This window comes from Megalobrama amblycephala, linkage group LG3 (genome assembly GCF_018812025.1).
Source record: "Megalobrama amblycephala isolate DHTTF-2021 linkage group LG3, ASM1881202v1, whole genome shotgun sequence".
NCBI lineage: Eukaryota > Metazoa > Chordata > Actinopteri > Cypriniformes > Xenocyprididae > Megalobrama > Megalobrama amblycephala.
The window spans coordinates 58,314,060-58,341,879 of NC_063046.1; the positions used below are offsets into that span (position 1 = coordinate 58,314,060).

General features: G+C 36.4%; 3 protein-coding genes across 21 annotated transcripts in view; 2 read left to right on the plus strand and 1 right to left on the minus strand.

Moving 5' to 3' along the window:
- usp47 (ubiquitin specific peptidase 47) overlaps positions 1-5,714 on the plus strand; it is a 46,943-nt gene extending 41,229 nt beyond the window's left edge. For both annotated transcript variants that reach the window (XM_048186219.1, XM_048186220.1), the window contains 5 exons: positions 1,123-1,241; positions 1,325-1,455; positions 1,543-1,590; positions 1,680-1,810; positions 4,233-5,714. In XM_048186219.1, coding sequence (XP_048042176.1) covers positions 1,123-1,241; positions 1,325-1,455; positions 1,543-1,590; positions 1,680-1,810; positions 4,233-4,407 — 604 coding nt within the window. In that variant the 3' untranslated portion in view covers positions 4,408-5,714. The remainder of the gene's footprint in view (positions 1-1,122; positions 1,242-1,324; positions 1,456-1,542; positions 1,591-1,679; positions 1,811-4,232) is intronic.
- A 3,001-nt stretch (positions 5,715-8,715) lies between these two features.
- On the minus strand, positions 8,716-21,660 carry dkk3a (dickkopf WNT signaling pathway inhibitor 3a). Its single transcript, XM_048186221.1, has 7 exons — positions 21,262-21,660; positions 20,449-20,574; positions 20,127-20,204; positions 15,013-15,105; positions 11,236-11,380; positions 10,957-11,113; positions 8,716-9,510 (listed from the first exon to the last, which is right to left on the minus strand). Exons 1-7 carry the CDS (start codon positions 21,643-21,645, stop codon positions 9,423-9,425), a joined length of 1,071 nt encoding a protein of 356 aa, XP_048042178.1. The 5' UTR covers positions 21,646-21,660; the 3' UTR covers positions 8,716-9,422.
- A 3,638-nt stretch (positions 21,661-25,298) lies between these two features.
- mical2a (microtubule associated monooxygenase, calponin and LIM domain containing 2a) overlaps positions 25,299-27,820 on the plus strand; it is a 93,108-nt gene continuing 90,586 nt past the window's right edge. For 2 of the 18 annotated variants that reach the window (XM_048186222.1, XM_048186224.1), the window contains exon 1: positions 25,300-25,528. The gene's annotated coding sequence lies outside the window, so the exon portion shown is untranslated. Of the gene's footprint in view, positions 25,529-27,820 lie in introns of all 18 variants that reach the window. The other 16 variants (XM_048186227.1, XM_048186225.1, XR_007184349.1 and 13 more) reach the window with 12 other exon arrangements.

The following is a 27,820-nucleotide window of genomic DNA, read 5'->3' on the forward strand; positions in this document are numbered from 1 at the left end:
GCGATGGGTTTTTATAAGAAAAATATCCATATTTAAAACTTTATTAACTATAATAACTAGCTTCCGGCAGATGGCCGTACGGATCAATTTGCAGTGGAAGAGTGACCTCTGACCTGACATATGACATAATGACGAATGCGGAAGTGCAGAGGATAGAGCAGAACAAAACAGCAGTCATGATTTGGAAGTCTAAAGTGAGAAATTTTAAAAAGAAATGTCAGAGGATTTTGATATTTTTTTTATATTTGAACAACGAGAGGAATCTAAGCTTCTGATACTCCTACATCCTGCGTCAAACATCGCTTCACGGGTTACTCTTGTGGCGCAAGTCGACTTGCGCAGTATGAGTACGGTCGTCTAGTGGAAGCTAGTTATTTTAGTTTATAAAGTTTTTAAACATGGATATTTTTCTTAGAAAAAAAACATCACTTTGCTTTTATTAACCCCCTGGAGCTGTATGGATTATTTTTATGATGGATGGATGCATTTTTTTGGGCTTCAAAATCTCGACCCTTATTCAAAGCTTGGAAGAGTCAGGATATTTTTAAATATATCTCCAATTGTGTTCGTCTGAAAGAACGATTTTCATTATTGGGTGAACTGTCCCTTTAAGTGCTGTGAGTAGATGGCTCATTTTTAAGTTTTATATATATATGATATGTTGAATTATGTTTTTAAAAGCAGAGTTTGACGTTATATTACGACCGTTGCCGTGTCTGTAGAAATGTTGTGTTCTCAAAGTCTAGTATGACCTTGGGTTTAATTGTAGATATTTTAAACCCCTCAAAGAAATGTAATGGAAAACCATCATGTTAAAGTCGGCATGGGATGCAAGTTGCGATAATCTTTTCTTCACTATTGTGACGTATATCTGAGTGAGACGGAGTGATGCGTCATTTGTAATAAATACTGCAATTTTGGTTCCATGGTGAATCATCTGAAATTGAGATGGCTGTTGTTGTCGCAGGCCTGACTCATGAGTATTGTGCAACAGTTTTTGACGCACATCCACCTTCTGACACATCTCAGTGCTTCACTGCAGCAACTGACCTTTTAAATGCACTGGAAGAGGATTAATGCATCAGAATACAAACAAGATGCGTGTCGCTCCGTGTGTCACAGGTTTAGACTCAGGAAGAAGACCTGGAAGAACCCAGGCACAGTGTTTCTGGATTATCACGTCTATGAGGAGGACATCAACATCTCCAGTAACTGGGAGGTGTTCCTGGAAGTCCTTGAAGGTGAAGACGTGGTTGTCATAAATATTCTATGCCTAATCCAGCATCCCATATATTTCGTCAATCATTGATTTCCTTGCTTGTAGAACCCGAGCGGATGAAGTCCATGTCTCAGTTAGCGGTTCTGACCCGTCGCTGGTGCCCAGCCCAGATGAAGCTTGAGGCCTTTCGGGAGGTGGTGCTGGAGAGCAGCAGCGTAGAGGAGCTCAAGGAGAAGGTATGCGGCATACGGAATGTTCCTGATGAATGCTTAGAATTCCCAGTTGTCATTTGAGTGTTCATCTCATATATTTTGTTTCCTCAGCTCAGTGAAATGAGTGGAATTCCTTTAGAAAACTTGGAGTTTGCCAAGGTACAGCAGTCTTTTCGGATCAGATTTAGTTGAGTTTCGGATGCCCTTCTTGCAGTGCCTCAGACATGAGTTTCTTGTTTCTCCTACAGGGACGAGGAACTTTTCCTTGTGACATTTCAGTGCTGGAGATCCATCAGGATTTAGATTGGAATCCTAAAGTCTCCACTCTCAATGTCTGGCCACTCTACATCTGTGATGATGGCGCTGTGATCTTCTACCGGTAAAGCCTTTTCCTTTCATGAATAGAATTGGTCAATATTTATGTTTTGAAAGGAAATTCTATTTAAAAGTGCACCTATTATGCTTCTTTTTTAGAATATTACCTTTCATGTAGTGTGTAATATAGCTGTTTGTGAAAGTCTGCAAAGTTTCAAGTGCAGATAAATAAACTCTACTGTCACCTAAAAGAAAGAATCAATTCTGAACTGCCAAAATGAGTCATCAACAATTCCAGTCTCACTTCCTGCACAAACCTATGTATGTTTGTAACACATTTGCATAATGCAAGCCTGTGGTTTCCATTGGCTCCCTGTGAACAACGTCTGCTTTGTCCCGCCCTCAAACACTGTAGTTGTGACCGAGATTGGAAGAGTTTGGTTTGTGTTGTCGACAGGTTGGGAAGACCTTGGATGCATGTAAACCTATTGTAGGAATCTAGGAGACCAAAATTAGGAACCTTTAAAAAAAAAAAAAAAACATAATAAGGCCAATTTAAGACAAACTATGGGCATCTTTTTAAACTGTTTGAAGTTTAAAAATGCACATTTTCAGAATCGACTAGTCAGTGAGTTGGAGACTAGTTTATTTGATTCTATTGAAGTTCTTTATAATTAGGCTAGTTAATGTTTCGCTTATTATATTATATTATATTATATTATATTATATTATATTATATTATATTATATTATATTATATTATATTATATTATATTAATTATATTATATTATATTATATTATATTATATTATATTATATTATATTATTATGCACAGCTAAAGTAGTTCCGGGCAGGTTTTGACCACATTAGTTCAATATCACTTCACCAAATGTTTTCAGTTATTTCAAAGGTCCTTACAGCCTAAAACAGCAAAAGAACCAAAACTCACAACAACACTGACCAAGCAAAGAAATATAGTAAACAATAGGATAAAAAAGTTATTTCCATGTTGTTGTTTTTTTGACACAAAATTACGTTTTATTATGTATGGAAAGCACAAACTCTCTTCCTTCTTCTCAAACACACACACGCACACACAGTACAAACACACACTCACACAGAAACATGTTGTCAGCGCTGCTCTGATGATTTTATCAGTAAAATAGTTTAACAACTTAAAAGCAACATGACATTTCTCACTAGCGAGGTAATGACGACACTGTTATTGAAGCAGATAAACTTACAGTTTCGCTATTAGTAGAGACACTGCTGCCAAACTCTGACTCAGGTAATTCACACATGCTCAGTCTCTCTCTCTAACTGCATTAATAACTGCATTATTCTGCTATCAGTGGCTCAATCCTCCATTACTAGCTCTAAAATTATGTTTTAGAATTAGCAATTGAGGCTTGGGATTATGAGTAGGAAATTTGTCCTACACACAAGAGTGTTTTAAGGACAAAAACCTGACAAATGTCTTGAAATAAAACATCTGAGCAATGTTTTGAGGAGTGGTAACTGTAGTATAAGCAGAATAAATGACTCTGGGCCGTTGAATTATTGAAAAATAATGAACACCCGAGGTGTAACGTTGGCTGCATTACCACCTAATAATTCAAAGGCCCGTCGTCAGTTATTCCTTACATTATTAAATTTATATTAAAGTAGCTAAAATACCTTTAATTCAGCATTAACACGTTGCTATTATAGGGTTAGTTCACCCAAAAATGAAAATTCTGTCATTTATTACTCACCCTCATGTCGTTCCACACCCGTAAGACCTTCGTTCATCTTCGGAAAACAAATGAAGATATTTAAGTTGAAATCCGATGGCTCCGTGAGGCCTCCATAGGGAGCAATGACATTTCCTCTCAAGATCCATAAAGGTACTAAAAACATATTTAAATCAGTTCATGTGAGTACAGTGGTTCAATATTAATATTATAAAGCGACGAGAATATTTTTGGTGCACCAAAAAAAAACAAAATAACGACTTATTTAGTGATGGCCGATTTCAAAACACTGCTTCAGGAAGCATCGGAGCACAAATGAATCAGTGTATCGAATCTGCTGTTCGGCACGTGATTTCAGCCGTTGGCAGTTTGACACACGATCCGAATCATGATTCGATACACTGATTCATTTGTGCTGCGATGCTTCCAGAAGCAGTGTTTTGAAATCGGCCATCACTAAATAAGTCGTTATTTTGTTTTTTTTGGTGCACCAAAAATATTCTCGTCGCTTTATAATATTAATATTGAACCACTGTACTCACATGAATTAATTTGTATTCCGAAGATTAACGAAGGTCTTATGGGTGTGGAACGGTGAGTAATAAATGACAGAATTTTAATTTTTGGGTGAACTAACCCTTTAAAGCTAAAATAAACTAATTGAATGACTTTAATCAGTGATTGAGCAGTTGCTTGTTGGTCAACTTCTCAACCATCCATTCACCTGTTCTTCCCTTGGTCCCACCTCTACAGGGACAGCACCGAGGAGCTGATGGAGCTGTCCGAAGAGGAGCGCAATGAACTGATGAAGAAAGAGAGCAGCCGCCTGCTGAAGACAGGCCACCGGGTCAGCTACTCCCCCCGCAAAGAGAAGGCCCTCAAAATCTATTTGGACGGAGGGCCCACCAAAGACCCTGGACAGGACTGAGAGGAGGGGGGGAACTATCCTTCCCTATTTTCTATCTGACCTGCCCGCTGCAGTGTAGCGCTGCCTCGCCAGCGACCCTGGCATTTGGGCCCCACGTTGAATCAACGTCACCAGTGCTGTCCGGCTGACGCTCTCTTCTTTGAGCTCCAGAACGCATAGCGTGTCTCAGAGTACTATTGTGCACCATAGTTTATTGTACTGTAAAGTTTAAAGGGAAGTGCAAAAGCTATTTCAAGTTCAATATCATTCAGATAAATCAATTTAATAATACAGAGATGGGCGCGCTCGTTAGAAGAAAGGGGGCAGTTTGGGAGATGTTTTATCGCCCTCTTCATTTTGCACTCTCCAGTGCGCCATCTCCATTGATTTTCGTCCCGTCGTTCTGCATTTGCTGTTTGTCCATCACTCACTCTATGATTTTGAGATGCGATCCAGCGTATCCAATTGTCACTTTTTCGACGTCCGTCATCCCGAGTCTATTCAGCACTCGAGCACAGTGCGTAACGCATCCAGCCACCTCCAAACTTCCATTTCGTAGAGCTCTTCGATCGACTCCAGTCGTAGTATGACACTTTCACTTGACATTATATTTTGGGTATGATGCTCTCACTTGAATATTGGGATATCTCTCCTTTTGTTTATTTAACACATAGTTGTGAAATTAAATGCTTCTTTTCTGGCTGAAGAGCTTCTATTCTTGCAGTTCATGCTTCCTTTTGTGTGTGGGTGTGGCTAGCGGTTTACACTCCCACTGACTGCTGAAGCCCCACCCATTTTATAGAGAGCTCCGCCCTCCTCCTCTCACTACACTTCCTACTGGGGCTAATGACACTGGTACATACGAATTGCAAGCCTTTAAGAGTAGGGCGACATGAATCAAGTAGTGTGCTTCGTTCACCCGATTCATTTTTTTGTAAATTATTTCACTTCAGACTGATAATGATGTTAGGTCTTGTGAGTGACTTTTAATGGCACGTGTTTTAATTTTTTTGATCTGTACTCGGCTTTTCTTTTTTCCATTTAGACATGTCCCTGTGTTTCTTTTTCATTTTTTTTGTTTTTATTTCTGCACAATGTGAACAGAGCCTGTGGGTTCAGATGTGGCAGGTGTGTGTGCGCGTGTGCATGTGTGGAAATGCTTCTCGCTGCTGTTTTTGCGTAGCTGGAGATCAGAGGGTGCGGACGCCCCGCTGCAGGAGCGCCAGTGTTGGAGCTCGACTGAACCACCGCAGGTTTCTGGGCTCCTAATGCTGCCACAAGCTGTTCACAGTAGACATGCCAATACTGAAATAAAAAGCAACAATCAATCTCTGTCTGCCTGCCTTCAGGTTGACGTATATATGAAGAACTCATATTTTATGCATTTTATGGGGTCGTATGAGGAATCAAATATGGTAAAACTTTATTTTAACCCTTTCATGCACGAATTATGATAACCTCAGTCAGGATTTATTTTCCCTTTGTTTCTATTGCTCTTAGGGCATGAAAAACAAGATTTGGAATGAATTTTTTTCCACACATTTTTCAGAGATTTTCAGATGTCCGCTCGAGTGGACTGTATGCGCTTATAGTTTTAACATAAGAGATACTGTATTAAACATACAGTAATAACACAGCAATATTGTGTGTATTTAACAAACCAATGAATACAATTATATAAAATCATGGGAAAACTATAAAATATATACAAAACATATTCCAAATGCAATTGAACTTCATACAAGTTGATGCGTGTATTTGATATCAACATTACATAAAGTAATCAGATTACATTTTGATGTAAGGAGAAAAGTAACGCGTTACAAGTAACATGCATTACGTAATCAGATTACTTTTTCGGTGTTACAAGTAAAGTCATGCATTACAAGTAATGTGTAATATGTAATCAGATCACTTTTTTTGATTTGACAAGTAATGCATTACAAGTAACGTGCATTACGTAATCATTACTTTTTTGGTGTTACGAGTAATGCATTACAAGTAACATGCGTTACGTAATCAATTACTTTTTAGATGTAACAAGTAATGCATTACAAGTAACGTGCATTACGTAATCAGATTACTTTTTCGGTGTTACAAGTAAAGTCATGCATTACAAGTAATGTGTAATATGTAATCAGAACACTTTTTTTGATGTAACAAGTAATGCATTACAAGTAACGTGCATTACGTAATCATTACTTTTTTGGTGTTACAAGTAACATGCGTTACGTAATCAATTACTTTTTTGATGTAACAAGTAATGCATTACAAGTAACGTGCATTACGTAATCATTACTTTTTTTGGTGTTACGAGTAATGCATTACAAGTAACATGCATTACATAATCATTACTCTTTTGATGTAACAAGTAATGCATTACAAGTAATGTGCATTGCGTAATCATTACTTTTTATGTAGCGAGTAATGTATTGCATGTAATGTGCATTACTTAATCAGATCACTTTTTTGATTTAACAAGTAATGCATTACAAGTAACATGCATTACGTAATCATTACTTTTTTGGTGTTACGAGTTATGCATTACAAGTAACATGCATTACGTAATCAGATAACTTTTTTGGTGCAACAAGTAATGCATTACAAGAAACGTATTACGTAATCATTACTTTTTTGATGTAACGAGTACAGTAATGCATTACAAGTAACATGCATTATGTAATCATTACTTTTTTGGTGTTACGAGTAATGCATTATAAGTAACATGCGTTACGTAATCACATTGCCTTTTTGATGTAACAAGTAATGTGTTACAAGTAACATACATTACATAATCACATTACTTTTTTAATGTTAATGCAAATGAAATTCTAATAACGAATACATTCATTTACAGTCAATAAAAAGTTACTGCAAATATTAAGTATTTTCAAAAACAACAGTAATACTATGAATTGTACCAGAAATATAGCTAGTGATGCATGATGTCCAATTTTGTGGACAGACGATTAATCAGAATTTCGTCCCAATCTAAAAACAATACTTGGAAATTTAACTGTGATATGACTCCTTAGATATTGCTTGAAACTACAACACCTGCCAGAGTCACCTAGAATAGAAGGAATGAATGGATATTCCAGAGAAACTTGGCATTTCTGACTGCCCATTGGCCATCTTGGTTTGGAGGGGGAAAAAGTCAACATACCACGGCTTGCCACTTGGTGGCAATGTATAGGATGATGCACTAGTGTCCACTGTAGAGGTTGATGTGCAACTATGCCATCAAAACCCATGCATATGCTTTTTGAATGGCTCTCCACTGTAGTGACCTCTATGTGTGAAAGGGTTATGGTGACGTAGTTACATGTTACTACATCTACTAGCTATACTAATAACAGTAAATTATCCATAATTTCAAGTAACTAAACCAAACCGTAACTCCATAACGTAATAGTAAGTACATGTAGTTAATTAATATTACTCAGTACTTAGAGTAGATACAATGTAACTGTCACCTAAAATAAAGTGTGACCTCAAATATTGCTTGACTTTATAAACTATATGGTAACACTTTATATTAAGTATACAGTAGAGCTGCACGATCAGTCATTAAAAGATTGCGATATCGATTCAAACACCCACGTGAATAATAATTTTAATTACAGTGACAATGAATGAAGAACTCATTATTTGTATATAGCCTATTAATATATCAACAATGCAGAGACTACAATATATTAACTATGAATTAACTATAAACTAATGATTACTGTATACTTGTTATAAAGTGTTACCAATTATACTAGTAATTGTATAAAATACTATGTTAACATGCTGTCAAAACTTAAAAAGATTGTCTTTTCAAATGAAGCTGCAGAAATGGCTCATTCAGAAATATTAATGATTTAATAATTTCACATGTGAACGTTTTTTTTTATTTAGTCCTAAGGGCCCCGATATACTCACAGTGAAGTTCTTTTTGATTCTTCACTTTGGGGTAAAAAGAAACTGAAATATGTGACCCGTGGTTTACTGGTAATTACCGTCATGCCACGTCATGTGTTTATATCGTGCTTTATCCCAGTAGATTACTTTAAAGCAGCAGCTTTACAGTATTAAACATGAAAGAACAAGGTCGCAACATTTACTTCAATTTCGACTGTAAAGCGGCCCTCCAGTATGTTCATGTTTTTACTCGTGGATGTCTGACCTCGACGGACTGAACAGAAGAAATTAACCAGAGAAGATTTCCACGTCAAAGAAGGCGGAGCCTCAGAGCCACACCCACTTATTACATAATCGCCATGGACCAATAGTATTCCAAAGGTGTTTACCATCGCGTGTGTGTGAAAAGATAGAAACAACATATGTTTTTCAACTTTTTTTATTTTTTGGAGCATGTTTTATGTTTATTGCCTGGGGAAAGTTTTCTTGTATGAGTGCGTCACTTTAGCTACTACACTAAACTAAGATGGATGGGATCTCATCAGAGCTGTACTCTTTATATGTTCTCTGCCAGACATATTGAAGCATTAGTACTGTACATTAATAATAAGTGCTTCCTTCCAATGCTAAAAACCCACAGTTGAGCTTCAAAACTTGAGGGCTGTTCACACTGACACTGATTTGATGAACTAGATCTGCTGGATGCCTAAATGTTACTGACGGTACATAGCTTTAAAACTCTGATCACAAATCCAATCGAACATAAAGCATCATCTCGTGAACAAGTGCATGAATCAAAAATGTGGTCATCTTGCCTCACTCGACTACAGTGTCACTTGGCGCCCTCAACTCAAATTACCAGCGGTCGGCATTACTCGGATCACCTCAAGTCGATTGCCAACTCTCATTTGAACTGAATGACATCAGGGCGACCTGATGCTTTCAAATCGATGTCAATGTGAATGCTCTTAGATTCAGGCCTCAAGCGAATATCTTCTGCTGCACATTCACAGCAGCTTTTTAGAGCCCGTAAGTTTGGGTGATTATGGTGAAGGCGTTTCCTACAAAGCTTTGGAGAGATGATGAAGCGTTCATGTCTGTTTCAGCAGCTTGTCTTCATCTGTCTTTCACTAGACGATGTAGTCAATCTCAGAGTAGAGGGTGTCAGTGAGGTCCTCCTCGATGGAGTTCTGACTCTTCAGGCACAGTGCACCTCGTCTGATAAAGACAGTGAAAACAAAGTTTTTTATATACATATTAGTCTTATAAGAAGAAAGAAGTTTTCTTTATTCTTTATAGTTCTATATTTGCTTTTCTTGAGATGTCAGAATGATTTCTGAAGGATCATGTGACACTGAAGACTGGAGTAATGATGCTGAAAATTCAGCTTTGATACCAGGAATACATTACATTTTAGCATATATTAAAATAGAAAACATTTTTTTTAAAATTGCATTAATATTTCAGAATATTACTGATTTTACTGTATTTTTCGTCAAATAAAAGCAGTCTAGGTGAGAACAAGAGACTTCTTAACAGTAAAAAACATTGAATTATTCCAAACTTTTGATTGGTAGTATATAAATGTTAATATTAGAGCTGTCAAGCAATTAAAAATTTTAATCTCATTAATTACAAGATGTTGCGATTAATTAATTGAATTAATTGCACATCAAATTTGGCTGAGAAATGGCCCCAAAAAGATCATTTTAAGTCATTACTGTGTAAAGCATCAAATTATTACAAAAAATAGCTTCAGAAAGAAATATTTTATTTGATTCAGCATAGAATTTATTACACATACATTTTTGGACCATGAGGTTCAGTAAATGATGACTTAAATTTCATATTTGGGCGAACTATATCTTTAATGTTTTTTTTTTTGTTGTTGTTGTTGTTGTTGTTTTTGTTGTTTTTTAATAATATGGAAAAATAAATTTATTTTTTTTAATGAAATTATACTTTAAATGAGAATCTGAAAGTGCCAGGTCACTGAGTCATTCATTCCTTCATTCATTCGATTCATTCAAATGGTTGATTCATTCAGGAATTAAGTAAATGAATGATCCATTGAATCATTGGTTCACCCGATTGATTCAGTCAAAACTCAGATTCAGAAATGAAACACCGCTGTGTGTTGGTCGGAGACGAACAGTTCAGCTTTGTCTTTATATTTTCGTTGGCAAAACTGAGCAAAACAGACTATTGTGTCTAAAATAGCAATATTAACTTCTGATTTATTGAACTGTTGTATAAAATCAGTATCGCATTTGCACTTGTGCGATTCGGGACAGAAAAGCAGCACTCGTTGCTCATGTGATATTGCTTAACTATATCATATGATGTAAATATGAGACAAAAACTCAAACTGTGGCATTTTTGCCCCATATCTTGAATTGTAGGGTCATTCTAACTGCATTCTATAGGTTTCATCACAGTGAGTTGTTGCTCTGCATCATATTCATCATCAACTATGAAATGTCAGATGTCCTATGTAGGTCTGTAGCGGGGCAAGTGCATTAAATGCATTAATCATTTTAACACATTATTTTTGTGTTAAATCAACAGCCCTAATTAACATATAATATATTGTTCAAAAATGTGCATATAAATGTCATTTTAAGTGAAAACAGCCAGAAGTAGATGGTCTATAATGCTTCTTACCCAAGATGTTGGCACTGCAGGTCACCAGCACATGGGCAGTGCTCTTGAGCACCCTCCCCCTGCAAATCCCAGGACAGCAGCTCCATCAGGTGATTGGCTGAAATGATGCAGCGCTCGCGTTCTATTGGCTTAGAGCTGCACACTGGGAATAGCAAGGCTGAAAATATAATACAATTAGTAGTTCAGAATCTGCACCATCCACTAGTTTCAGCAGGTGCTGACCAAACGTTTTAACAGGCAATATGACACACTCCTATGATGTCAGTTGCTCATATATACCTTTATGGAAGGCACAGCAGAACTCCTCCTTACAGTCATTTTGGTACTGACAGATGGTTCCTGCGTCTCCCTTTGTGCTGTTGCCCGCACACTGACCCCACACACACAGCTGCCCCGCACAGCATTCCTCATCTTTTCTGCACGTCTGAGGGGGAAACAGTACATGAAGTGCCGTGAGACAGTATTCAGCCTTTGAGTCACTTGTTTAGTTCATGTTACATTTACATTTCAACATATTTTTGAATCGAACACAATTTGTTCTTTAAAGTTGAACATGATGACATTAAAGGGTTAGTTCACCCAAAAATGAAAATAATGTCATTTATTACTCACCCTCATGTCGTTCCACACCCGTATGACCTTCGTTAATCTTCGGAACGCAAATTAAGATATTTTTGATGAAATCCGATGGTTCAGTGAGCCCTGCATAGCCAGCAATGACATTTCCTCTCTCAAGATCCATTAATGTACTAAAAACATATTTAAATCAGTTCATGTGAGTACAGTGGTTCAATATTACGGAAGAGGATTAGGGCCAAGCAATACTAAAAAAATAAAACCATCTCGAGATTAAAGTTGTTAAATTTCGAGAAAAAAGTCGAGATAAAATGTTGAGAATAAACTCGTTAAATTACGAGAAAAAAATCGTTAAATTTCAAGAAAAAAGTTGAGATAAAATGTTGAGAATAAAGTCATTAAATTACGAGAAAAAAGTTGTTAAATTACGAGAACAAATTCGTTAAATTATGAGAAAAATGTCGTTAAATTTCGAGAAAAAAGTCGAGATAAAATGTTGAGAATAAAGTCTTTAAATTAACAAATTTATTCTCATAATTTAACGAATGTGTTCTCGCAATTTAACGACTTTTTTCTCGTAATTTAATGAGTTTATTCTCATAATTTAACGAATTTGTTCTCGCAATTTAACGACTTTTTTCTCGTAATTTAACGAGTTTATTCTCAACATTTTATCTTGACATTTTTCTTGAAATTTGAGTTTTTTTCTCATAATTTAATGAGTTTATTCTCAACATTTTATCTCGACTTTTTTCTTGAAATTTAACGAGTTTTTTCTCGTAATTTAATGAGTTTATTCTCAACATTTTATCTTGACTTTTTTCTCAAAATTTAACGACATTTTTCTCATAATTTAACGAATTTGTTCTCGCAATTTAATGACTTTTTTCTCGTAATTTAACGAGTTTATTTTCAACATTTTATCTCGACTTTTTACTTGAAATTTAACGAGTTTTTTCTCGTAATTTGATGAGTTTATTCTCAACATTTTATCTCCACTTTTTTCTCAAAATTTAACAACTTTAATCTCGTAATTTAACGAATTTTTTTTTTGTAATTTAACAACTTTTTTCTCATAATTTAACAACTTTTTTCTCTTAATTTAATGACTTTATTCTCAACATTTTATCTTGACTTTTTTCTTGAAATTTAACAACATTTTTCTCATAATTTAACAAATTTGTTCTCGCAATTTAACGACTTTTTTCTCGTAATTTAACGAGTTTATTCTCGTAATTTAATGAGTTTATTCTCAACATTTTATTTCGACTTTTTCTCGAAATTTAACGAGTTTTTTCTCTAAATTTAACAACTTTTAACAACTTTTTCTCGAGATGGTTTTATTTTTTTATTATTGCTTGGCCCTAATCCTCTTCCGTACAATATTAATATTATAAAGTGATGAGAATATTTTTGGTGCGCCAAAAAAACAAAATAAAGATTTACATATTGATGGCCGATTTCAAAACACTGCTTCATGAAGCTTCAGAGCGTTATCAATCTTTTGTGTTGAATCATGATTCGGATCGTGTGTCAAACCGCCAAACTGCTGAAATCACGTGACTTTGGCGCTCCGAACCGCTGATTCGACACGCTGATTCATAACACTCTGAAGCTTCATGAAGCAGTGTCGCTTTATAATATTAATATTGAACCACTGTACTCACATGAACTGATTTAAATATGTTTTTAGTACATTAATGGATCTTGAGAGAGGAAATGTCATTGCTGGCTATGCAGGGCTCACTGAACCATCGGATTTCAACAAAAATATCTTAATTTGTGTTCTGAAGATGAACGAAGGTCTTACGGGTGTGGAACGGCATGAGCGTGAGTAATAAATGACAGAATTTTCATTTTTGGGTGAACTAACCCTCTAAGACTCTACTGGTTGCGCTGTATGCTATTGAATCACTCAAAAGAACTGACTCATAAGAGTCATTAGTTCAGTAATCTGACTCCACTGGTTGCTGCGTTTGCTAGTGATTCACTAAAAGGAAATGGTTCATTCATTCAGGAATTGGAATCTACTAGTTGTTCTATGTGCGGCTGGTTCACTAAAAAATCTGGCCCATAAGAATCATTTAGGAATTGGACTCCAAAGGTTGTGCAGAATGCTACTGATTCACTAAAAAGTGCTGGCTCATATTAAGAGTCACTCATTCAGGAATCAGACTCCACTTGTTTCACTGTATGTTATTGAATCACTGGCTCAAAAGAGTCATTAGCTCAGGAATTAGACTCTACTGAGTGCGTCATATGCAAGTGGTTCGCTAAAAAACCTGACTTATTAGAATCATTGCGGAATTAGACTCCAAATGTTGTGCATGTGGTATGCTATTGAGTCACTAAAAAGCACTGGTTCATAAGAGTCATTCGTTCACTGATTGCACTGTATGCTAGTGATTCACTAAAAAGAACTGGTTCATTCATTCAGTAATTCTTATGATTCTTATGAGCCATTCATTCAGTAATTGGACTATACTGTATGTTATTGAATCAGGAATCGGATGCTAATTGTTTTTGTATGCTATTGAATCACTAAAAAGAACTGGCTCATAAGAGTCATTAGTTTGGTAATCTGACTCCACTGGTTGCGGTGTTTGCTATTGATTCACTAAAAGGAACTGGTTCATGAGAGTCATTCATCCAGAATTTCATTCCACTATGTGGATGGTTTGTTTCACTAAAAACTGGCTCATAATAGTAATTCGTTCAGGAATTAGACTCCTCGGGACCTGCTATACATTACTGATTCACCAAAAAGAACCAGCAAGTAAGGATCTTTTCAGGAATAGACCTTAGTCAGGGTAGCGCTGAATGAAAACGAAACTGTGGATTATATCATAGAATAACAACATGCCAATTGTTCAGCTGCAAACCATCTTTCAATGTTGTTTTTTACCCTTTTATTACCCGCCAAGAGACGATCTTTAGTCTGAATGCTTAGAAAACTATTAGCACGATGTTTCATACATATGGTTAGTCTGAGCCAGGACAAGGCTTTCTAACAAGAATACACAGTTTGTTTTGTTTGGGTGCTACAATCTGCTTCTTCAACAGTATCCTGCAAGAGAAATCCACATCTGTATTCTGCTTAGTTGGCTACCCTACTTCCTGTGCCTCGAGGTGAACTCAATGTGTCCTATGTAGGACCAGAGAAGCTGCTCATATTTAGCAATCTGTGCACTTTGATGTGAAACCCAAAGGAGAAACGCTCCAGCATATCAGATTCCAGGTGCACTTGTACTGCAATGCAGTCACAATGCAGACTCAGTTGCACGATTCATATTTTTGGAAAGCCAGATTACAGGTTAGTATGTTTGTGCAGGAAACCAAATGGAGCAAATGGACATAACTAGGGACCAGGCTGAACACCTAGCATGCACTAAGCACACTAGAGAATCTTTTATACTGGATAATACTGGAGGTTAAGCAGCCTTGCAGTGTGCCTGGTCAGTGAAATTTGAAACTGCTTACCGCATCAAGCTGCTTGCAGGGCAGACACTCTGAGCTGTGCGTCCCGGAGAGACAGTACCTGCCCTTCTCACAGTCTTCATCAATGACACACTCCTGAGAGACACAAGAAAACCATTCAAAACCTTCATTCAAGAAGGAGCAGATGAGAGTTGAGCTTCAAACTTCTGGCACATAGTCCACATAACTAATCAATAGCAGAGTTGTACTTCACCAGAGAGTTAAAACAACATGCACAGGATTTTAGGAGGATGTGAGGTGGTCATTTGAGAGGTGCGGTATTTGTCTACACCCCCCACATTTAGGCTGATTTTTAAGTGTTTTATCCCTTAAAGGGTTAGTTCACCCAAAAATGAAAATTCTGTCATTAATTACTCACCCTCATGTCGTTCCACACCCATAAGACCTTCGTTCATCTTCAGAACACAAATTAAGATATTTTTGATAAAATCCGATGGCTCAGTGAGGCTTGCATTGATAGCAAGATAATTAACACTTTCAGATGCCCAGAAAGCTACTAAAGACATATTTAAAACAGTTGTGATTACAATGGTTCAACCTAAATGTTACGAAGCGACGAGAATATTTTTTGTGCGGCAAAAACAAACAAACAAAAAAAAAAAAACGACTTTAACAATATCTAGTAATGGGCCACTGCTTCATGAAGCTTCGAAGCTTTACGAATCTTTTGTTTCGAATCAGTGGTTCAGAGCGTGTATCAAACGTGATTTCAGTAAATGAGGCTTCATTATGTCATAAGTGTTTCAAAATTTCAATGGTTCACCACTAGGGGGCGTGACTTTGGCAGTTTGACACACGCTCCGAACCACTGATTCAAGACAAAAGATTCGTAAAGCTTTGAAGCTTCATGAAGTAGTGGCCCATCACTAGATATTGTTGAATAAAGTCATTATTTTGTTTTTTGGCAAACAAAAAATATTCTTGTCTCTTCATAACATTAAGGGTGAACCACTGTAGCCACATGAACTGTTTTAAATATGTCTTTAGTAGCTTTTCTGGGCGTCTGAAAGTCTTAATTATCTTGCTGGCTATGCAGGCCTCACTGAGCCATTGGATTTCATCAAAAATATCTTAATTTGTGTTCTGAAGATGAACGAAGGTCTTACGGGTGAGGAACGACATGAACAATCCCTTTAATGCTTAATTTCCCTTTTTTAATCCTGGAAAAATCATACCTTCCATTATCTTTAGAAGAAATAAAAATATTAAACATATTAAATACAACCACTGCAATTTTATTATTACAAATCATACTTAAAGACCTGAGTTGTGTCTTTTAGTCCACGTCTACACTGTAAAGTTGTAAATAAAAGATTGCTGGAGTATGTTTTACAAGAAAATACTATTTCAGGTTTTATACTTTAAAATTTCACATTTAATTCAATGTGTTACTTGCCATTTCTTTGTAATTAATTATGATATTTAGCATTTCTGAGTGAAAATTGTTTCTACAGCATTTTTTTTCTTTAGCATATTAGCTTTGAGGCCCTCTATATGCTATTTTTGAGTTGCAATGAGCAAATTTTCAGTAGTTACTCAAAATTATGTATGATTTGTTGGAATCTGACAAATAATGACTGAGCTACACCTGTTTGAAGTCAATGAGTCAATTTTGAGAAAATTCGAGTTCAAGTTTTCTGAAGGTTCCAAAACAAAATCACCTACCATACCTTAAAATCCCTGGTAATACCACCAAATTTGGCACAAACCAAGTCAAAACCCATATCTATATTCAACTTTTTTTCCATGATTCCATAATTGTTTGATTAACATTAATGAAACAGACAGCCTATATTTTAAGACCTACTGTATCACACGTAGGCTATCGAATAAAATGTTACACATCAGATGTTTTCCCCAAATGTTAACATACTCACGAAGACAGATTTTTTGAAATACTGTAATTCTGTGTATATGTGTATGGCAGGATCGGGCTCTGTCTGAGGCGTCTTTGTGTGCGCTTCGGATCTGTCAGTCAGCACGAGTAAGATCGTTTTGTTTGCATCAGCATGAGTTTGAAAATCACATTTCATTGGCTCAGACTCATGCCATCGAGAATTCACTATGAATATTCACAAAGTTGGAATGTTAATGATACCAAACTTGTGCTGAGGGAAGCGCCAGTCGTTGAGAAGCGAGAAGAGAAAAAACAGCATTTTTCATGTTCAAAGGAAAGGTACTCCTCTCAGAAAATGCACAAATAAAGATACTTTTAGATGTTTAATTGCTATTTGGAGCATTGGGATCACTAGACGAGGGCTTAATGAACTCCGTTTTGTGAAAACCTCAATTTCAACTAGGGCTGCACGATTTATCGCGATAAAAATGTGATAAAAGGCTGCGATTATTTAATGCGCAGCTTGTCAGAGTTGTACGGCTCTGTGATCAGTAGTAAATGCTTCTCCATCTGAAAGCCAGAGGGCGCTCTTGCGCAGAAACTCAAAATATGCCCTGCAGCAGAAGAAGATAACATGCATCATATCGCTGTAGCTGAATGAACAGAAGATTGAAATGCTTTGATTGATTAAACATGACTAATAAACAAACGACTGCCTTATTCTGTGTAAGAAGCCACATCATCTCACAGAAGGACGCTCAACTGTCGTTATGAAGTGAGTTTGGAGTAAAAACATGTTATTAAATGTTGTCTTTTGTTGGACAAGATGTTAATAAATGCTTCTTGTGTCTGTTGCTTTTTCAAAGGTACATTATAAGCGACTCAAACCCACAGTGCTTTCAGATGGATTAGCATTTGGAGCCATACTTAATTGACAAGCCGCGCATAAAAAACAATCGCAGCCTATGCGATTTCATAATCGCACTAAGAATCACGTTTAAGCGATAATTGCGTTCAAGTATCGTGCAGCCTTAATTTCAACCAAAATTGACATTTTTTTACTTGTTTGCCTATAGCTCGAAATTAACCCGTACACATTTATTTTGCCAGCATGGGTCCCATATGCATTTAAAAAAGTACAATCTCATCTGGAAAAACAGACCAAAAATATCAATGACATTTTTGTCCAATCAAATGCTGTCTAGAACAAATGTCCCTCCCCTTTAAAGGGATAGTTCACCCCAAAATGAAATTTATCCCACGATTTACTCACAAGCCACCCTAGGTGTATATGACTTTCTTCTTTCAGATGAACACAATCGGAGAAATATTTAAAAGCATCCTGGCTCTTCCAAGCTTTATAATGGTAGTGAAAGTGGGTTGAGATTTCGAAGCCCCAAAAAATGCATCCATTCATCATAAAAGTAACCCAATACGGCTCCAGGGGTTAATAAAGACCTTCTGAAGCAAAGCAATGGATTTTTGTAAAAAAAAAAAAAAAAATCCAAGAGTAAGACCACAAGAGTAACCCGTGAAGCGGGTTCGAGTAACCCCGAATGGCGCAGGATGTAGGAGTATCGTAAGCTTAGACGCCTCTCACGGTTCAAACAAATATGGTTGTGCAACAAACTCAAGCTCCTCTTCTCTTATATTGAAATCCTCCAACATTTTTCTTTAAAATTTCTCATTTTAGACTTTCAATTCATGACCGGTGTTTTTTTTTTTTCAGCGTTCGTCATTGCGTCATGCGTCGGGTCAGAAGTTACTCTTCCGCCGCAAATCGAAGCATTTATTAACCCCCTGGAGTCGTATGGATTATTTTCATGATCATGTGTTGTAACCAGGGCTTGACATTAACACCCGCCAACCCGCCAAATGCGGGTAGATTTCAGCTGTGGCGGGTAAGACAGCCACTCCCACTAGCCACTTTGGCGGGTTGAATATAATTTCAGCCTACAGCCAAATGAAAAATAGCCAAGATCGTCGTATCACAAAATTACAATTCAGTCACAATTCTTTATCGATTAACTTGCAGTTAGTGAAGGTGGGATAAGCGGAATCGTGCTGAATGACACAACAGAAGCGCTCGTGTTCGCGCTCAGTTCTCCTTGCGCCTGAATACACGCACACACAATGCATCGTATGGAGTATCTCGCGTGAATACAGTCGGCTATGGCTTACGGCTAAGTGGGTAAAAACTGGATATGTGTCAGTATATGACGTCCATGCTTTCAGCAGCCCCCAAATAAATACCTGTCTGTCATTAATGTTAATCAAACATCAAAAAATGTTAAATAAATGTATACATGTATGCTAAATAAACATATGTATCTGAAAAAATATATATTTTTTAAATTACTATTTGTAATTTGCTTCTTTGTTCTTTTTATATAGCCTAACAAAAATAACTATACATACCTGATATATACAATGTATAGTCTTGATTTGGGTGGTCAATCTGCATTTGTAAGTTTGAAAGGGTTTTAAATCTTGTAAATCATGTAAAATGACTCAAAATCAAGTAATTTAAGCATGCCAGAGTCAACTTTAATCATATAAAATGTAATTTCCCAAAAGCAAAATTGTGGCCAGTGAAAATGCTGAGTGGCTAGTAACTTTGGAAAACCACTAGCCACATTGGCTGGTGAGCAAAAAAGTTAATGTCAAGCCCTGGTTGTAACTAAGGCTATTTAAAAAAAAAAAAAGGGGGGGGGGGGAGCCTTTCAGTTTTTCCTCCGCAACTTCCTGTTTCAATAGGAAATGCATCAGTACAGGAAGGAAATGGTGCTCATGGGGTCTTTAAAATACTTAATTCTTACGTCAGACTTAATTTATAAGCTGGTCACACTTGAGTTGAGTATAAGATATTTTAAATGCATGTAACTGAAACATGAAACAACATCATAACAACACGACTTTATAGGAAATTTAGGACATATAGGACATTTTTCTGTAGATCTGAAATGTCAAATGGATCCGTAAAGCCTCAGACGAGATCGGCCGATTATCTGGCATTATCTTGCCTTGTCAGCTGAACCGTCAGCTCAGATCCAGAACCCTGCCATCTAAACACCAGCTCAATACAGTCTCATTTCAGTCAGACGGGAAACGAAATGCTGAGGAAGAGTATTGCTCTTCCTAAACAGTATTCTTCCTGAGAAAATGTGTACAAATAAAAGGCTTTTGTTTGTAGCAGTGTCTGGCTGAGCAAGATAAATGGCATGTTTCTCAGACACAATTAGACGGAGAGACAGCTTACGTGATCAAGGCTGTTCTCTTTATCTCTGGGCTGAATGAGTGTTGAGCTGTTGCTCTCTTCCGTTGAATTTTCTGTTGTCTGGGAGTAAAAACACAGAAGTGCATTTGAGTTTATCATGCATTTAAAACATGATGGTACATTTCAGACAAATCCGTTTATTATGTGATTGTGAGTGACACAAGAGAAATAGCACGTCTAGGACAACTCGATTACTTTTGAGTGGTCATTACGCCAAATGATTTGACCAGTCAGAATCGGGTCTGAAAGTGGTTTAACTACATTTAAACTGCATTACTGAATCGTACAAAAGCTCTTCACCTACCTTATTGATTCTCTCAGCGATATAAATAGATTGATTCCCAGCTCTGATTTCAATACTGCTGTCATTTTGGAGGTTTGAAGAGACGTTTTGTGGATGGAGGCTTGATTTTGCTGTCTCATTGTCCATCTGAGAGAGAGAAAAACAGAATCTCTTATTCGAAAACTCTGCAATGAGTCATTTCTACATGAACTGCCTCTTAAAAATCACTTTCACTGATGTATGGGTTCTCATTTTCACGATTACTGGTTGAAATAATCACAAAAAGCTGTGTAGCAAGAAGGAAAACTAAAAGATTTTATGATTTCCATGACTTTTCCAGGCCTGAAAATCGCAACTTTATAATTCATTGTAATGTCAGATTTTATTATGATGATTTTTCCTTACAGTGGGAACTTTTTTAGGTTTATTCAGTAATAATAAATTATGATTTTTGACTTGAATAAAGCCATTTAATTCAAATTTTACCACATAAAGCACATACGGATGTGACTAGTTATATATTTTCCAGTAAAGAGGTAAAAGGCCTATAAGATAATCAATTTAACCAATATGATATCCACTTTTCAACTTAATCTGTCATCAGTTCTCAAATTATTTGGGGAAGAATAATGACCTAACAATAGTGTTCACATAAAATAGTTTATGGAAATAATCTTGGTCATAATGCAATACTGCAACACTAATCTAATATGAATTAAAATGTAATTTTTAGGAAAAGTCAGCTCTGATTTGGCATGTGCCATATAACCAGTGATGCTATTATGAAAACTAAGCTATTATTAGTTATGACAGAAGTGATATATTGGCAGAAACCTGATGCACCGCGTCCTCCAGCTTCTGCTGCGTGTCCTCCATCAGTTCCTCCACCTCTTTGAACATATCGCTCAGTGTCGTTTGTCCTTGTACTACATTTGTCTCGATGTTTGCAATGATGTCCATGTCTGTTTTGGATATTTCGGGGACAATTCCATGGACGATGCCTAGGCACAGGCTGAATCCGAGCAGAAACATGTTGACAGCGGGGCTGATGCCTGTACAGTGTGTGATCAGAGGAGCTCCAGCTGCGCGAGGAGAGGAGAGGAGAAGCGGGGCGGGGCGATGCGCATCCAAACACACAATCCTCCTGCTGCTGCATCTCTGGCTGCTCAGATATACTGCATATGACAGGCAGTCAGTGGGTTCGCGCGCATTCCACATATGCAAATCAATTGTTATGCACAATTACATGCTTAATGTTTTTTTTTTTTTTTTTTTTTTTTTTGTAATGTTGTTTACAAGTTCTATAAAAAAATAAAAATAAAAAAAAAGGCACGGCGTTTTCTATGCGCTTAATGAATCAATTCGTGATTCATTCATTACTAAATACGAAATTCATTCAGAAGACTCGAGTCACTGGACAGAATGAATTAAAATCCCTTAAAGGGTCCTTAAAGGGTTAGTTCACCCCAAAAAATGAAAATTCTGTCATTAATTACTCACGTTCTACACCCGCAAGACCTTCGTTCATCTTTGGAACACAAATTAAGATATTGTTGATGAAATCCGATGGCTCAGTGAGGCCTCTATAGAGAGCAAAGCCATTCAAACTCTCAAGATCCATAAGGGAACTAAAAACATATTTAAATCAGTTCATGTGAGTTCAGTGGTTCTATCTTAATATTATAAAGCGAAAATAATAAGTTTTGTGCGACAAACAAACAAACAAACAAACAAAAAAATTCAACAATATCTATATGGACCGATTTCAAAACACTGCTTCATGAAGCTTCTGAGCTTTATGAATCTTTTGTTTCGAATCAGTGATTCGGATCTCCTATCAAAGTGACTTTGGCGCTCCGATTCACTGATTCGATCTGTAAAGCTCCAAAGCAGTGTTTTGAAATCGCCCATATAGATATAAGTCTTTATTTTGTTTTTTGGCGCACAAAAAGTATTCTTGTCGCTTTATAATATTAAGGTAGAACCACTGATCAAAAGTTAATCAAATCAAAAGTTACAGCATTTGGAACATTTTTATTTTCTTTTGGTTTTCTGAGTGACATGCACAAAAATAATGACTCATAACTTCAAATCTCTAGCAAGGAGTCAAAAGGTTGGTATTGTTTGAAAGAAAACTTTTTACATTTTTAAATAAAAATAAATAAATTAAATTTGGACATTATCATGCTGAGAAATTGCTGATAAAGTAAAAAAAAAAAGTTTGCTCAAGGGAAATTTTGCATATATTTCATATTTGACATGCAATAACTCTGAGAGGAAATAAGGTAGGTGATGGTGATGTTCCTCTATATGTGAGCTGTATCTGGATCAAATTTCACGGTGATCCCATAAAGAAATCAAAAGTTGGAGCATTTGGAACCAAGGTTGCCTTTTTGTTTATCCATTGGTGCCCCCTGATGGGCATTTTAAAAATTGTTCTTTCACATGGAGTAACTCCTGATAGGCTTATTGGATTATGTTGATCTTGGACTCATTTCAATCGGGAGAATCCACTGTAAGTAATGATGTCCAATTTTCCACAAACAAGCATGTTTCTTGATGTTATGAGCGAAAACGTGACATATATGCTGCATCGGTTTATTATTTACATATGGGTCTTGTGGAGCATCACGTACAAAAACTCAAGTTTAGTCAAAGCCCAAAACAATTATACTTGTTGTCTTCTACTCCGTGAGACCTTTCAAATGACATATAACACATGATTATCTGAGCTGTATGATGCTTTTGACACATTGAAGTACAAAGTAAAAAAAAAAAAATCCTAAATTATGATTTTTTTTTTTAATTATTATTTTTCAGCAAATAACTCAGCAGTACTTAGGAGTTAATCAAATTGGCTACATTCATTGTAAAGTTCAGACTCGACGCTTTCAAATTACACCTATTTTTTTTTTATAAGGAGAAAAATCCTGGAATGTTTAATTTCTTTTCGGCTGAAGAAAGACACAAACATCTTAGTAAATTATCAGGAAAATTTTGTTTGAAAGTGAACTAATCCTTTAAGGGGTTAATCATTCCAGCTGCTGTGAGAAAAGGCTATAAATGATCCGTCAGCATCCCCACATGCCATATAGCCTACTAGCTGGGCCTCCTTCTTTATGTAAACAAACGTGAAGTAATAACGCAAAGATGAACAGCTGCATGCTCGAATTTCCCGCAGAAACCTACCAGTACCACTCTAATTAGAAAACATTAAAGCTTTGTTGTGAATTGGGCTAAGGCAAGGAGATAGTTTTGAACACTGGCTGGTTGTGTACTTGCTCAAAAATTAATTTTGAATATTTTTTAACTAAAAAAAGTTACAGACTGCAGCTTTAACAAGTAGAGCTAGTTTTTCAGTTCTGTTTTTTTAGTTTTGTTTTTAGATCTTACTGCCTGATTTTTTTCATTTATTATGTTGTATAATGTGATTTTAATTCCTAAAAAAATAGGCCTATTTAATGTGTTTATAGGAGATGAAACAGTAGTGGCCAGTGAACTGAACCGGATAATTGAATCAGTCAGATTAGTGATCGAAAGAGTCACTCAGACACAATCGGACTCAAAAGAACATTTATTCAAGAATCGCTCTCATGAACTTTCATGAACGTAATTAAAAAATGATTTGTGAACCGAGAACCGATTCAAAAACTGCTTTACATTGCACACAATATCTTTTATCATATAAGGATATAATAATATACATTATCCACAAACAATCAGCTGCTGTTGCTTTTATTGCTTTAAAGGGTTAGTTCACCCAAAAATGAAAATAATGTCATTTATTACTCACCCTCATGCCGTTCCACACCCGTAAGACCTTCGTTCATCTTCAAAACACAAATTAAGATATTTTTGATGAAATCCGATGGCTCAGTGAGGCGCCTGCATAGCCAGCAATGACATTTCCTCTCTAAAGATCCATTAATGTACTAAAAACATATTTAAATCAGTTCATGTGAGTACAGTGGTTCAATATTAATATTATAAAGTGACGAGAATATTTTTGGTGCACCAAAAAAACAAAATAACGACTTATATAGTGATGGCCGATTTCAAAACACTGCTTCATTAAGCTTTGGAGCGTTATGAATCAGAGTGTTGAATCAGCGGTTCGGAGCGCTAAAGTCATGATTCGATACGCTGATTCATTATACATTTTGAAATCGGCCATCACTAAATAAGTCGTTATTTTGTTTTTTTGGTGCACCAAAAATATTCTTGCCGCTTTATAATATTAATATTGAACCACTGAACTCACATGAACTGATTTAAATATGTTTTTAGTACATTAATGGATCTTGAGAGAGGAAATGTCATTGCTGGCTATGCAGGCCTCACTGAGCCATCGGATTTCATCAAAAATATCTTAATTTGTGTTCCGAAGATGAACGAAGGTCTTACGGGTGTAGAACGACATGAAGGTGAGTAATAAATTACATTTTTTTTTTTTTTTTTTTTTTTAGGTGAACTAACCCTTTAACCGTTTTAACTCCAGAAGGGCACATTGCGTGTTTTATTCACGTGATGGCGCCATTGTCTAGTTTGATTTTTGTCACAGGCGATCTGCGTCCATGAGACTTCAGTTAATATCACTGCATCTTAAACATTTGAAATATTTAAAGTTTTCAGTTCACATATAACGATAGATTATATCAGTGATTTTCGTTCACCTCTGCCTGAGTCCCTGTTGCGCGTGTATGAAAAAAACCTGTTTAATTATTCCGGACGAGTGAAATACCTGTCTTATAATTCATTATCGCTGGTTTATGTCAGAAAGTGATTTCAAATTGAACGAACACGGATAACACTTTATGTGGACAGTATCTGCCTCCTCTAAAATACACACAGCCAATAGGGAAAACCTACTTCGCATGTCCTCAAACGTCAGTGAGTCTCCAGCTGTGGATTATTGCCAGTTTATTTTGTGTCTTGTGTAAGAGAAGGTCTGATTGCGGATCTGAGACACACATGCCTTCAGCTGGAGTCACAGTTCAACACGCGCGCGCGCGCTTCAGCTGCCTTTCGCTTCTGACGGACTGTCAGTCACACGGAATCGCCGTACCTGTGCCTTCAATCCCACACGGACTTATTATGAAAAGTAGGTGCCTATTGCTTATTTTAAATACTTAATTTTAGTATTTATAACCTGTGTTGTGTGAAGAGTATTGGTTGTTGAATCGCTACTGTAACTTAGTTTCTTCCGCTGAATAGAATCATATCTATCCATTGACTTCTAATGACAGGTTGTTTCGGTTCAATTTCACCTGTAGAAAGCGATTTAGCCTGTTGTTGTAAAACATTTTTAGTCTACAAATATTATGAAACGGTGCCGCCACAACATCGGAGTCAATAGGCTAAGTCTGGTTTATTTATTGATTAGTTTACTTGACGAAGCAATCTAGCTTAGCTGTCAACTCAGTTATTCTTTCTGAAACACTGATTAGCTCTCTAAGCTGACATATATTTTTAGTTTATTTAATTTCAGTAGGCTTTAGTAAAATAGTTTAGTTGGGCATTTTCATTTACAGTAGAGTAGAAGCTCTTCTCCTTTTTGAAAAGTCTGTCTGACCTGTTTTTATGACATTCTTTTCGTTGTTATTTAATAATCAAACGAACTGTTATTAAGGGCGCAGTTATGCTTCTAGTACTTAAAAATAGAGGTTCTTTATTGGCATCTATGATGAAACGTTCTTTATGGTGTTCTTTAAATAATCTTATGTTCTTCACACTAAGAAAAAAAGTGGTTCTTTTAAAAACTGCTTACTAAAAGGTTCTTTGAGGAACCCAAAATGGTTCCTCTTACAAAAACACCTTTATTTTTAAGTGTGTATGTCAATTATTGGACACAGAAACACCAGAGGCATGAGCACAACAGAGAGAGAGATGAAGTACAGTGACACCAAATGTATTTGCACCCTTAAAAATGTGTTAATATCTTAAAATTTGTAAACAAATTATGAAATAATATTGTCTGAACAATTACAACATACTTTTTGTCAGATGTTAGTGGAATATGTCAATAGTTACTTAAGACATCCACTAAAATTTCCACCAAAAATGGATTTAATTGCAAAAATAAAGAGAGAAGAAAGGAAAGGATCTCTAGCTCTAGCATAATTTATTTGCAGATGCCATTGCTACTCTAATGATGCAAAGGCAATCAGACAAGTGTGACAAAGGTATCCAAAAGTGAATGAACCTCACTGGTTCTTGCTGAAGCTCAAATGTGACGCGTAACATGAGAATGAACCTCGTTGGTTCTTGTGGAAGCTCAAATGTGATGCGTAACACGAGAATGAACCTCATTGGTTCTTGTGGAAGCTCAAACGTGCTGCGTAACACGAGAATGAACCTCATTGGTTCTTGTGGAAGCTCAAACGTGCTGCGTAACACACAAGAATTAGCCTCATTTGTTCTCGCACGTCAAGCAACCATGCTTGAGCTTTTGTTTACCAACTGATGTGTGAGTTGATGAATGTTCATATGTGAATAAAAGCTTACATTCAGTCTGTTCATCATATACAGCAATCGAGTCTCTTCAGAAAATTTGGACTAAACCGCTCAATTCATATGGATTAGTTTTATGATCTCTTTAAAGGGTTAGTTCACCCAAAAATGAAAATTCTGTCATTTATTACTCACCCTCATGCCGTTCCACACCCGTAAAACCTTCGTTAATCTTCGGAACACAAATTAAGATATTTTAGTTGAAATCCGATGGCTCCGTGAGCCTCCATAGGGAGCAATGACACTTCCTCTCTCAAGATCCATAAAGGTACTAAAAACATATTTAAATCAGTTCATGTGAGTACAGTGGTTCAATATTAATATTATAAAGCGACAAGAATATTTTTGCTGCGCCAAAAAAAACAAAATAATGACTTTAGTGATGGCAGATTTCAAAACACTGCTTCAGGAAGATTCGGAGCACAAATGAATCAGTGTATCGAATCATGATACGGATCGTGTGTCAAACTGCCAACGGCTGAAATCGCGTGACTTTGGCGCTCCGAACAGCAGATTCGATACACTGATTCATTTGTGCTCCGAATCTTCCTGAAGCAATGTTTTGAAATCGGCCATCACTAAATAAGTCGTTATTTTGTTTTTTTTGGAGCTCCAAAAATATTCTTGTCACTTTCTAATAATATTGAACCACTGTACTCACATGAACCGATTTAAATATGTTTTTAGTACATTAATGGATCTTGAGAGAGGAAGTGTCATTGCTCCCTATGGAGGCCTCACTGAGCCATCGGATTTCAACTAAAATATCTTAATTTGCGTTCCGAAGATTAACGAAGGTCTTACGGGTGTGGAACGGCATGAGGGTGAGTAATAAATGACAGAATTTTCATTTTTGGGTGAACTAACCCTTTAAGACCTTTTT